We start from the raw sequence: 12,455 nt of genomic DNA, 5'->3' as shown, positions 1-12,455 counted from the left end.
TTTTCCTAGGTTACAAACGGTACAGACTGCAGGCATCACCCTACCCATCTTTGCCCTGAATAAAATAAACGTTACTTAGTAAAAACATTTCACACTGTAGGGTGCTACCTACCACCGTTCACTTATTACAGACTATTTTTGGCTAGGACACTCATGGCCTGCAGGCTCGTCGAGATGCGCCACTATTGCTGTTCTAGCATTTTTTTGTGCAGAGACATTTTTCCCGACAACGAAATGCCTCCACTCTTCAAGGGGTTTGCTTGAACACTTCGAGCCCAAACTAAAGTTTCTTAAAAATGTTAAGGTATGCTTATTTATAATTCGTTCTAGTAAATAAACTCTGCTCCGACAGACTCACTTAAATGTACCCCCTACATTTTCTACACTCCTCAGATCCTTCTCGTATTCCTCCTCTTGGCTATCTCCTGGTAAGGGGCACAATGTCAACGTTCAGTGTAGCCTGTGTGCTATGAGACGACTACGTGGTAATTTGGTGCAGTATAAAGCTTCCTTTAAAACGTAACTGAAAACCTATACTAAGGAAACTTAGCTGTTGCAAAGGCTTATTTCTAATCCAGTTAATTTTAGAAGCAATGTTTCCAACAGTCATTCACACCCATCCTTACGTAAGCAAAATGCGTACATCTATGTTCCACTTTGGTGCGTGCTCTGGATGTAGACTTTGATATGGATTTTTGTGCAGTTTACATTTTCGTATTGCTTTCGTTGTTGGGGCGACAGTGCAGCCTTTTCGTCCGAGAGGAATGCATTAGCTGTGCCACAAAATCTGCACTCCACCCTTCACTTCAGACCTTTCTCACTGCAATGTTCGCCCGAGACCGGGTTTGACACACCAAGGTGTGTGTGCGTGGGGGTGGGGGAAGAGGGTGGGCGGTAGTAGCTTAACTGGGCGGTGTCTGGGGAGCCCGCTGCTCTTTTTATAGGATGTTGCCTTCCGTGCATGAATTAAGACGGGAGTGATGTATGTGTGTGCTGACTAGAAACGAGTCTTTCTGCCCCACCCACATCATAGTGCTCTGGAAGCTGGAGTGTGTGTATGGAGGGGAGCGTGAAAGCAGAGCCGATCTTCTAGTCTGCATTGCGACATTCCACCCCGCCTCGTGTCAAGCGTTCCTTTTGGCCCGGTCATATTTTAGGGAGGCGGTTGCTCAATGTTTGAACTGGAATTAGTTCTCAGGCAGCAGTAGTTCTGCGATCTGATGGAGCTGAATTTATACACAAGCGTTTGCAGCAGCTGCCGCCATTTTGTTTCAACTGAGCTCTGCATTGAAGCTGTTTTTAATGTCTGTTAGCCGTATAATGTATTCTGCCGCAGCACTGCAAAACAGCCTTGCTACACCCCAGAGAAGTACTACTTTCATATAGGGCAGCTAGCGTGAATAGCTAGCTCGGTCGACTGAGCATTCTGAGACGTATGTTTTAAGACTCGACGACTGATTACTCCTTTTCAAAGTGTGTGCATTGCAGTGTTTCTAGAAGACTTTTTTTTTTAAATCAAACTCCATTTATTGCCATTAACATTACATAGGCGTTAATGACATAAACCGCCCAATGTATTGAAATTGTTCAGATTTTGCAGTCTATTCAAAAATGAAGCTCGTGCTACATTTTTAATTTGAAAGTAGGGAACACTAACATTTGACTATGTGCCAGCTATTTCGGGTATTGTGTAGATTTGTAATCCCGTCTGATCGAGAAATAATGATAGTGTGCCGATAGCTGGCTTCGTGTGGGTTGAATATATGCCACGGTTTGTGAGATTTCACACACACAAAAAAATCCAACACCTCGCTCTCTGTTAAAATATGACTGTTTCTGAAAGCCTTTTAAATACCTAACCCCTATGAGGATCCCATTCGCCCACACCCCCCCCCCCTTCCTACACGCGACCATCATTTTTGTACTGCACATTTCAATGCTAACCTATATCATACATCGCATAAATAGTTTTAAAGCCATTTTATTAATTGGGACTGCGTTATATATAGTAAAGGAAAACATACTAGAGCACCCAGTTGATCCTGTTAGTTGTCCGTCAGATCCTCTTATGCAGTTTCTAAAGAGTTTAAAAGGGAGATGAAAAATAAGACTATCCACCAAGTTGTCCCTTAATTCACCCACTGTGTATGTTCGATTTAAGTATTAACCTTGAGGGATATGGTGCATTGTGGTAATGCTGTATTTTGCAAGTTTCCTGTAGAACCGACACATCTAGATTGAAAACTGGGGGTGTTTTTTTTTTGCAGCGTCATGCAACACAACTACCACGCAGGAGCGGGTCCTCTTAACCTAGTATGCCTAATTAGGCTGATAGACTTCTATTTTTATAGCTGTGTTACAATAAAAGGGGTAAACTGGTTCTTGGGCTCAGTAGTGGTATTAAAGGAAGGCATCAAGTGAAGCCAGGGCCAGCTAGTCATGTGCCCAGACAGGGAGCGCAGAGCTGTAGCAATGGGAGTCACGCCTGAAATCCCTACCTGTTCTGGGTTGGCTGTGCCTTAAAAACAGGTTGTGGTTCCAGTCATGCGCATGCCCAGGACGCTCCAGTTTCCCTGGCCTCTATGGGTGGTAAGGATGATCGGGAGCAGATGGTCTGCCAACAACAAATTCCTTTGGGTCCCAAGCTCAACAGCTAGTCAGGCCTCGGTAGCTCCCGGTGCTCAATGACCAATATAGGACATTTAGAGTAAAGGGACAAGATAGTGTGGGAGTTAAGCCTGGTATGTACTGTTGGTGCAACGTGTACATATTAGGGTCATATTGGGACGGTTGTGGCTGACCCTCTTCCCCTAAGCAGCAGCTCTTTTGGCAAACGGACTTGGCCATCACCTTCCTTATATGAAGACCATTAACAATATAATTGGAAAAAAAAACAACAAAAGAAACGAGTGGTCACTCTTGTTTGGACCATTGGAATACTAGTGGGCAGCATGTCAAAACTTGCGTTTCATTGATTAAGAGAGATGCATAATCTGGTGTACAGATTGAATTCCAAAATATAGGTTTATTCTACTGTGCGTATGTTACCATTTACTCCTGCAGCACTACAAGCCGGCATGAATCAACATAAATATGGAATTGCACAATTTTTAAAATTCTCCCGCCCAGTTCGAGCCGTTGTGTGTTTGTAACAGGCATACCTTGTGTCTTTGGCATTTGAATAGTTCGTATTGCATTGTTCAGTTTCCACAATTGTGCTATCATTGCCCAACAGAGCTTTGGTAGGCACTGCTCATGCATATTTTTAAAAAAGCATCAGCTAGCAAACAATACTTAAAGGGCGGCAGCATATCCAAGAATAAACTTCATTTTTTAGGGCAACTGTATTATTTCTATTTTGGAATTTACAATGTAGTAGATGGTGCAACCAGCAGACTAAAAGGCATCCAGGCGCAGGTGGAACGACAAGTGGAGTTCGCATGCGAGTCTAAGGCAATTGCTTGATGCTAAAGCTTATAGTAGTCAAGCTAGGAAAAAAGGAACGTTTTTAAATGTTTACGAAAAGTATTGAGAGACTAAACAGTGCAAAAGGGAGAGTATTCCAGAGCTTAGGACCAAGAACAGAAAAGAGTGTCGCCTCTGGTGAAATGGTGACTGGCGGCACAGTAGGTAAAACGATGTTGGGAGGACCAAGGCGAACACAGTGGTTGGTAGAGTACATTTTGCTGGACAAGGTAGGATGGAGCCAATCCATGCACACATTTGAACACCAAACAAAGGATCTCGAATGTAATGCAGGATTGAGCGGGAGTCAGAGAAATGGAGGCGTCTCGCAGGGAGTTTACAGACTAGACGAAACGCCACATTTTGGGCAACCTGAAGACTATGTACGAGGCATTTAGGAAGGCCAGAGTACAGGGCATTTGCATAGTGTGGTCTTGTATTGACCAACGCACCAACCACAAGAGCATGGTAACTTTGTGGCAGATGAGGAAGGTGGTGTCAAAGCAGTCAAATACTAAAAAGGTTTGTCTGACACTGGCATTAACTTGAGTAGATGACGACATTGCAGGGTCTAAAAGCACAAAAATGGTTCACTTAGTAGTGAGAGTGGTTTGAAGGCCGAACAAAGAAGGAGGTAGCGGGCATTGTGTGGGTTTTGTAAAAGGTGTTGGGAGCACGAAACATAGCTTCCGTTTTGAAAGTGTTCAACTGAAGATTGTTGACTGAATGAATCACCTGGACCTGAAACCTTAATGAAAAGCTGAAAGCTGTCTGCGTAGAAATGGATGTTAAACTTGGAAATGATGGACATGAGAGGGGAGAATAGAAATATTAAAAAGGATAGGTGACAAGGATGAGCCCTGGGCGACACTGCATGTTAATGGTGCAGGGGATGAGACAAAGAACAGTCTCGCAGTTTGTGTTTGTCCAGTTAAGAAGCTCTTCAACTATTGTAAAGTTGATTTTTATTTATAAAGGTGTTTGACTTATTATAAACCTTTCATAATATTTATACATCACAGTAAAGATACAAATCAGTACGTTTCCTTCTAAATTTCTTACAATAAACATTGCCACTTGTAAAATGGTTACATACAACACATTCAATATCCACATCATAATCCTAAATAAATGCAGCCATAAAAAGATTTTTGACAGAAAGCAAAATGCTTTATGGCCAAGCGCTTTTTACTTTTTTACTTAATTTACACCTCCTAAATTTACACCGATCTCGCACGAATTTAGAGCATTTTACAGGTCTATGGAGCCATCAGCTTCTGGCACTATTCAGATTTGCTACCACGCTTGAACACTTCTAAAAACGATCAGGGCTAAAACAAACTAACGTCGTTTCATTGATCCCTAGGACGCCGGTAAGACAGTGGTCCACCATATCGAAAGGAGAGGAGTGAATCAACATAACACCAAGAGATAAATGGCCATGGTCTGTGTGATGCAGCAAGTCGTCCCAGACAGTGACCAGGGCAGTTTCTGTACCATGATTGGGGCGAAAACCGATTGGATACCATGAAGTATAGGATTGTTCTTAATATAAAGTTTAAATTGTTGGGTGAAAGTCTTAAGTCTGCTATGGGGTGAGAATTGTTGGGGACGGTAGAGTCCAGGTGAGGTTTTGCAATAGAGCGGTAATGAGGCCAGAAGTGAAAACACCTTCCTTGAATTTGATACATATTTAAAAAAAAAAAAAAGTTGCCACTATTGGCTAAACCGGGGGCTTTAGCTTGGGCCAAAAACACGGTGCGCAAATTAACCCAGTACACTTATTTTCCCCCAATTTATCAAAGGAAATCTATAAGAACGGCTCTTCATGTTTTTCATAACATTGCAGAAAGATCTCCCAATTTTCAGTACCACTTGGTAAAGTTTGTTCAACCTTAAAAGTTGACACTGTCCAATACTCCCACCACATCTAAACATGCAAAATGTATGGCAGTACAATCGTACCCGCATTTAAGATAAGTGTGACATTAACGTGTCCTCTTTTGAAGCACTTAAAGAACGGTGTCCTCAAAAGCGGAGTGATAAATACTGCCTCGGAGATCGACTTTACATTTTTTAACCTATCCAGAGCAATGTGCAGCAGTTAAGCCGTAAGCGGGAGGGAATTCTGGTTAGTCTTCATGCCATGTAACAATTCCCACTACATCTGGACTGCCAGCCAACTGGACTAGTCTAGACTACAAATGTACCCAATTTAAACTGGTCAATTAAAAAAAAAAACACAAGGACTGATCAAATGATGTATGTTAATTTTATTTGGTTTAACTAATAGTTTTAAATGATACCCAATGGGCATCAGATCCAACATACACAACCACAGTCTTTCTCAATGGCAGGTTCGGCCGGAAACGTATTCAGCATTTTAACACACAAGCTCAGCAAAAACACCAATGGGACAATACACACCAAAGTACTTCTCCAATTGGACTTTGCTCAAAGTATGGTCTCCCCAAAGGGGGAAGAACTAAAAACACGTAGAAATCACGGATGACATTCCTTCCTTTCTTCAAAGCATTAAAATAAGCTACTTCAAAGTGTTAATAGAACCAAAACAAGTTTTTTCTAGAAAGGAAAACGAGAAAAAAAAAAAAAAGTACACACTGTTACTTATTGACTTCAACAGTACCATAAATAGGGAACATTCACAAGGGCACTAAAACCGCACCTAAAACAGGGTGGCAGCCAAGGACATTAAAAATCATATGCAACCCAAGAATTTTTCTGTGCCTGGTCGACTTTTAGGAAGCCCCACCATTCATGCCCGGCCAATGTCCGGAGAAATGTGCAATGACAAAATGTAGCATAACGCAATATGCACTAGAAGACCAATGCTTAAAGAAACGTTCCTACAAAAGTTTGCAGCCCTACATTTACAACCCAGTAATGACAATTTATGTTAAAGAACAAGTCAATCAACGAACGGTCTTCTAAACCAGGGGTGAACTAGCACGTTATTTCTAGGCAAATCTGAGGACAGGATGTACTCCACAAAACAAACAGAACCACGTAGAGTTAACCATGAATATAAATAACCATGCCATAAACTGGAGATGAGCCTATACCCTTTTAGGCCTATGGTGTAATAAGTAAAAACGGGCCCATTTAACACCAAGAATGTATGTATTGATTTTGTGCACAATAATATTAAGTGTTTTATTAATGCGTTACTCCGTCTACTTTGAGCCCTATATAACACCCTCTTCCACAACCCCATCTGCTATGACAGGACAGTCAACAGTCAGCCTAGTCCTCGATTTGAACCTTCACCCTCCTAAAAGACAAATGAAGATCATGCAGGCTGCAAAGTGATCCACTTGGCTGCAAACTTTCGTGACCCATCAAAAGATGAAAGCAGTTAATAGGAAAGGAATCAAACATCAAATGGTTGGAAAGCAACAACTAAACAGATGCATAGGGGATGAGAATTACTGTGAGGAAGAGTATAATGGAGGCACAAAGCTATGAGATGTAAACGGAGCTAACAAAAAAAGGTGGGCGCGGACAAGACAAGCGTAAAAACAAAAACAATCTATTGAATACAACAAAATCAAAAAGCAATAGAAAGGACTGTACGAATTGCAAAAGAGGCGACACGACGGAGAATCGTTGGACAGGATCAGTGCCCTATCAGGTGCGTTAGTTGCGAATAGCCGATGTGGCCATGGCTGCTCTATCAACTTGATTCAGATAACATTTGCGGTAAGCAGATGGCTGTGATATAAGCCAACAAGTGAGGGTGGACAAGAGCACACACAGGACTTGTGGCCTTTCAGACTTTATGTTACAAGCTCACTGGGTTTGTTGTAATGGAAACAAATTAGGTATTGGGTACTTCTGGAAACAAGAGCTTTCAGTTACTAACAAAATAGGTCAGAGTGTGAAACGCACCCTGATAAGAAATTGTATACCAAATTGTGAAAGCTGCACAGGAAAAGCTTACACAGTGTTTTCGGGTATGAGGATTGCTTGCTGCCTACAGATCCCACTCCCGAGATAATGCTTGCATGCAAAATATTTCACAGAACAAAAATACACAGAACTTGACTAGCCTTCCGCCTAGATAGCAACCATCACACAAAAAAACACCTGAAACAATAACAATGACTAATTATTATTATTACTACCAATATTGCCTCCATCATGTGATCTGGACCCCAATTTATGGTGGTCAGCTTTATATGACGATCCAAGTAAAAAAACGTTAAAGGTCGGTATTTTCCTAGAATCTATGCTAAAGAGATTGGAAGGGAATTAAGACCATTATTAACAAGGAGGACTAAAAACAAATAGCCAAACCTCGACTTAAGAACAAAGAGAGAAGACTTGGGAGAGGTCTGGCTTGTGCATGGGGAGGAGGGAAAATTTGTACATAAGCAAAAGCTTGTATTTTTGTACACTGAAAGCTTTAATAATAATAAAAAAAAACAACAATGACTAATAACACCAGTAGCATCGTCTTTCAACCCCCCTTAAACTGCGTGACACGTATAAATAATCCCATATTTTGAAGCCAGGTCAATTCAACCATGATAAGCAATACACCTAGTTTTCCGTAAAGCTATCAAAACACTATTTGTCTGAACTGTTAGCTACGCACACCTTGTAAAAATGCCATTTGATCCAATACCCCAACTGTATGTAATCTGCATATGTAACTAAGTCACCTTCTTGTAACAGCGCCACGACGCCACAGGGCTGCTACGCACTTTATAAATAAATATAAGTATATATAGTACAAATATTGCACAGATAAACGAAACCTGGGGGCGGAAATATCACAAAAACCCAAGAAAAACAAAAATGCAAAACAAAGTCTCTAACCAAGAATATTCCACCCAGGTGCTTGTAGCAAATGTCTAAGTTCCAAAATAAAGACTCCAAGACGGGTTCAAAGGCTACAAAATAGACGGCATAATTAATGGGAATCCCCGTTTTGTCTAAAAGAACGCCAGGCCTCCAATAAACCTAACCATCATTTCTATTTACACAACGTACCATCAATATATGAAGGACCAGATCAACAATTATATAAACGGCAACTTCGCAGCTCCGGATATGATGAACATGGCATGTATGTTTTGTGATTTACTAAACCAATCATTGAGCAAACGGGATACAGGTGGCTAAATTGATGCTCTCAATACGTATCCTCTTCTCACTTTTCCCTTTCCCCCTTCCCATGCACTTGCGAGATCTGAATGACACCTGGCCTTGTAAAATCGTCGTCTTCCCCTTGTCCCCTCTGTTCCTCCTCACTTGCCCCGTATCACTTGTGTATAGGTGCGTTATAAATGCCATATCATATCGCAAATGAGTTTGTACTTATCGAAAATAAAACGAGCATTGCAATACGTGAACTCATACCGATGGATCAAAGTTCATGCACCTATCAGAAAGACTAAAGGTCATGCCGTCCCGTCCGTCTTATATGCAAGAGGGACGAAAACGAATGAAGTGCAGTTTTCTTAGAAGGATGCAAGTAATAAAATACCCTTTGTTTTGCGTTGGCCTCCACAATGAATGCTATCTTTGTCACGTTTTTTTCTGCTTATAAATGTGGAATGTAGTATGCATTTGCGCTTGCTCAGCCTACTCCGTTAGATACCCACGCCGGGGGCAGGGGTGGTCATTTTCCGCATTTGATTTCGGCACAATCAGCTAATCTACATCAATCTGGTCTATGCTACTTGGACTCTGAACTAGGGTTACAACACATGTACCATAACTGGTACCCAATCACCAACAAAGCAACAATACACCACGAAAATGCCCACTAACTCCACAATTCGCCACTTCACACGTGAACATGCGCAAGCAATTGTGCCATGCAATACGTTTTCTCCCCAACAAAGCATTCTGACAAGCACAACAAATAAAACAGACGAGTTGTGTTGAATCCAGTAAAGTCTTTAAAAGTGGAACGAAAGACACAATCGAACATCATTGCTTCAAGAATCATCTAGTAATCCGTGATAAAAACAAATACGAAAGTAGCGATAGGTTAAATGCGCAGTTCCAACATGAGCTTTGCACATCTCCAAGCAACAGTAACATGGCAACTTTGGAGTTGTGTGGAAAGAGAAGGGAACAACAACCACGGTGCAAGGACCATGTTAAGAGCCAACAGCCATACAAGATCCCAACTGGCACCGAGAGGAGCAAACGATCGCTCTCAGGGTCAAGAAGGTGCAAAGCTAAATAGAATTTGATGCGACCCCTCACACGTCTTTTCGTTCGGCTATCAAGAACAGTCCCTCACTACCACCGCTTTTCATAGGACCGATTGCCCCCTCCCCCACCCGTTACACTGCTGGGACTGCGAGACCCGCTTCCCCGCCCCCACTCGCAACTGTTTCCCACACAGGAGCCGCCGCCATTTTACAGCCATCGTTCCCAGCCTGGCAGCCCTCCCCCGCCCCCTGGGGAGAGGAGTGGGCGGGGGTCTGCAGATCAGGCTAGTCTAGATACACGTTTACCAACTACAGATCAGAGGAGAGAGTGATAGAGAACCGGGGCAGGTGAAGATATCGGGGGAGGGGTTTCAGATCCCATGACCTCCTTTCAGGGCTCTACTTAGATCACACAAGCATTGAGGGGGTGCTACCACTAGAAGGCGAGCAATTAGCCACCAGTTATGCCGAGAAGAGTTCTGCTCTTTCATTGGTTAGGGGTGGAGAGAGAAGCAGACACATTTTGTGTCCCGGTATCAAGACAAGGTCTTGCTCCTGTCTTAAGGGCACAAGGCACACTTCAATGCATGTCCACTGATTTCAACCCTCAAGGAAAACAACTGAGATTCAGCACTGCAGGGAATACAGTGCACATCTCAGTTCCCGAGCCACCTTTCCACAATACCCATAATGCGCCAAGTTCTTTCCACATTTTGCTCTATCCCGATCCGCTCAGCCTACTCACCGATTGAAGTGTTCGATGATCTTCTCCTCCCGCACGCTCTCGGGCAGGTTGCCCACCCAGAGGTGCCTGGTTTCCCGCACCATACTGGGGGAGTCTCCGGACTCATACAGGCGAAGGGTGTTAGCTGAGGGCTTTGAGTGCCGGCATTCCCCCACGGCCGGTTTTAGGATGTTCGCGCGAGCGGCGGTTGCTTTGCTTTCAGGTAGCCGCCGGGCTCCACTACTCTCGGGTCGTCGTCGTCTGCTCAGCCGGGTGCTCGCGCTCCCTCTCTCTCACACGTGCACGAGCGCCGCTTCCCCCTTTCTCACGAACGCGCGATCTCCTGCCAACAGTCGCGCAAGCCACCTCGAGACGGCGCCCCTTCCCCCAGCTCAGCTCTCACGCTCCACTACGCACGCGCATTAGGGTGGAGGGAAACAGAACGTGCGAAACAGGAAAACTGGCCGAGTGGGCCGATCCGCAATAAGTGCGCATGCTCAAGAAATCTGTAAAGGAACGGGTTAAAAGAAGGCGTTACGTCTGCGCCAAAGTAAAGGTGGGAAGCGATGACGTGGGCGGGGTAAGGGCGTTTGACCGGGCCATCCATTGCCCATGCGAGGAATTAAGGGTAACACTACAAACAAGGCTTTCGTGGAGTGTGGGCGGGATTTTGGTTTACTACCTTTTAGTGTTGGCTATGAGGGGGAGCTAAAGCTCGCGTTGGGGGCTCCTGACGGTTAGCAACTCTTCACGCGTAATCAACCGCCTGCCACGAGCCACTTCTCTCTATCGTACATCACGCGGTTTGTTGCTGTTAATAGGAAAGACATAGGGGGGAGGGGGTTATAGAGCATGGCGAGCCCCAGCATAGACGCAGCTAAGGCACACCCCTCGGTCACTAAAAGGTAACCTCTGCATACAAAATAACCTTTTACCGGCTCTATTACAGGCAGCTTGTCCCAGAGCAGCAACACATCATAGTCCGTTTCCTGCTTTAGAATTGCAGTCCTATAACTTTTACGATCGTAACATGTCATCCACCAAACGTAACCTAGCAAATCATGTGGTGGCATTGATGTGTGAGTAGACCTACCCCTCGATTCTCCGTCCCAAAGAAGCCCTACGTCTTACGTAGAGTTCAGTTCATAGGGTGGCCAACTCTACAAAATGGGTTTCGCAGGACGCGGTAGCGTCCGAAGCGCCCTGTAGCGTGCGCGATTACATAAATTATCATCTGCACCCACCCCCAATTAACTTTTTTGGTAACTTTACTGGCAGATGGCATTTTAACAAATACAAATAAGAAAAAATTAACGTAATTTTAGGACCATTACACATGCAGGACACTCACCTGTTATTCTGTTCAGGCTCTGGGGCGAAATACATGCAAACCTAATATGCATATGCCTCGACACCAACGTAAGTAAGAAAGTGACATTTGAAGGAGCATCCTCAATCTTTGATGCTTGGAGGCACTGTGGGAGTGACTTTAGAATAAGTTACCGTAAGTAAGCCAAGTGACGAATCAATTTGTGGTGTAAATTGCCTAAATTGCACAAACCTTATGTATGAAGCAACTCTATAGTCCAGGCTTTTTTAAATCATAGCACGATATATCAACATAAGCTATAAAGGGAATCACTTACAGAGGCTGTAGATAAGACAGAGCAAGATGACGTTATTTCCCCATGATCGCATACTTTGGTTAAACGGTGAACCAGGATGTGTACAATTTTAAGCAACTTGAACAACTCTACCCTGGTTTAGTTGATTTAGATATTTATGAAGGTTGTGCTTTGCATTTCATGTGATTAAATAATACTTTATAGCAATGCCCTACAAGAAAACAGAATTCCATAATAAACTAGCCTTTTTAATAAAGTAATCTTGCACTATACATCGTCGTAGAAATATGTTGAGTAATGAAAGCGTGGCTTTAGTTTTAGTCTTCCCTTCCTACATGGAAGGTCACAATAGCACAATGCAAATTAATGTGAGCCTAACAAATCCCCCATGGGTTTTAAAGCCAAAGTAATTATTTCATGATTTGTTATGCACCCTTCTCTCTTCTCACC

General features: G+C 43.3%; 1 protein-coding gene and 1 long non-coding RNA gene across 4 annotated transcripts in view; one reads left to right on the top strand and one right to left on the bottom strand.

The window, feature by feature from the left end:
• The window catches only part of SPEN (spen family transcriptional repressor), a 633,803-nt gene extending 622,996 nt beyond the window's left edge, over window positions 1–10,807 (bottom strand). For both annotated transcript variants that reach the window (XM_069611090.1, XM_069611091.1), the window contains exon 1: window positions 10,402–10,807. In XM_069611090.1, the coding sequence (XP_069467191.1) occupies window positions 10,402–10,484 (83 nt within the window). In that variant the 5' untranslated portion in view covers window positions 10,485–10,807. The remainder of the gene's footprint in view (window positions 1–10,401) is intronic.
• A 130-nt stretch (window positions 10,808–10,937) lies between these two features.
• LOC138472758 (uncharacterized) overlaps window positions 10,938–12,455 on the top strand; it is a 443,860-nt gene continuing 442,342 nt past the window's right edge. The window contains exon 1 of one of the 2 annotated variants that reach the window (XR_011268675.1): window positions 10,938–11,008. This is a non-coding gene — a long non-coding RNA (uncharacterized lncRNA). Of the gene's footprint in view, window positions 11,009–11,242; window positions 11,286–12,455 lie in introns of those variants that run through there. The other variant, XR_011268676.1, reaches the window with a different exon arrangement.

This window comes from Ambystoma mexicanum, chromosome 8 (assembly GCF_040938575.1).
Source record: "Ambystoma mexicanum isolate Mex_15411 chromosome 8, UKY_AmexF1_1, whole genome shotgun sequence".
Lineage (NCBI taxonomy): Eukaryota > Metazoa > Chordata > Amphibia > Caudata > Ambystomatidae > Ambystoma > Ambystoma mexicanum.
This window is presented reverse-complemented; position numbering and strand designations above follow the sequence as displayed.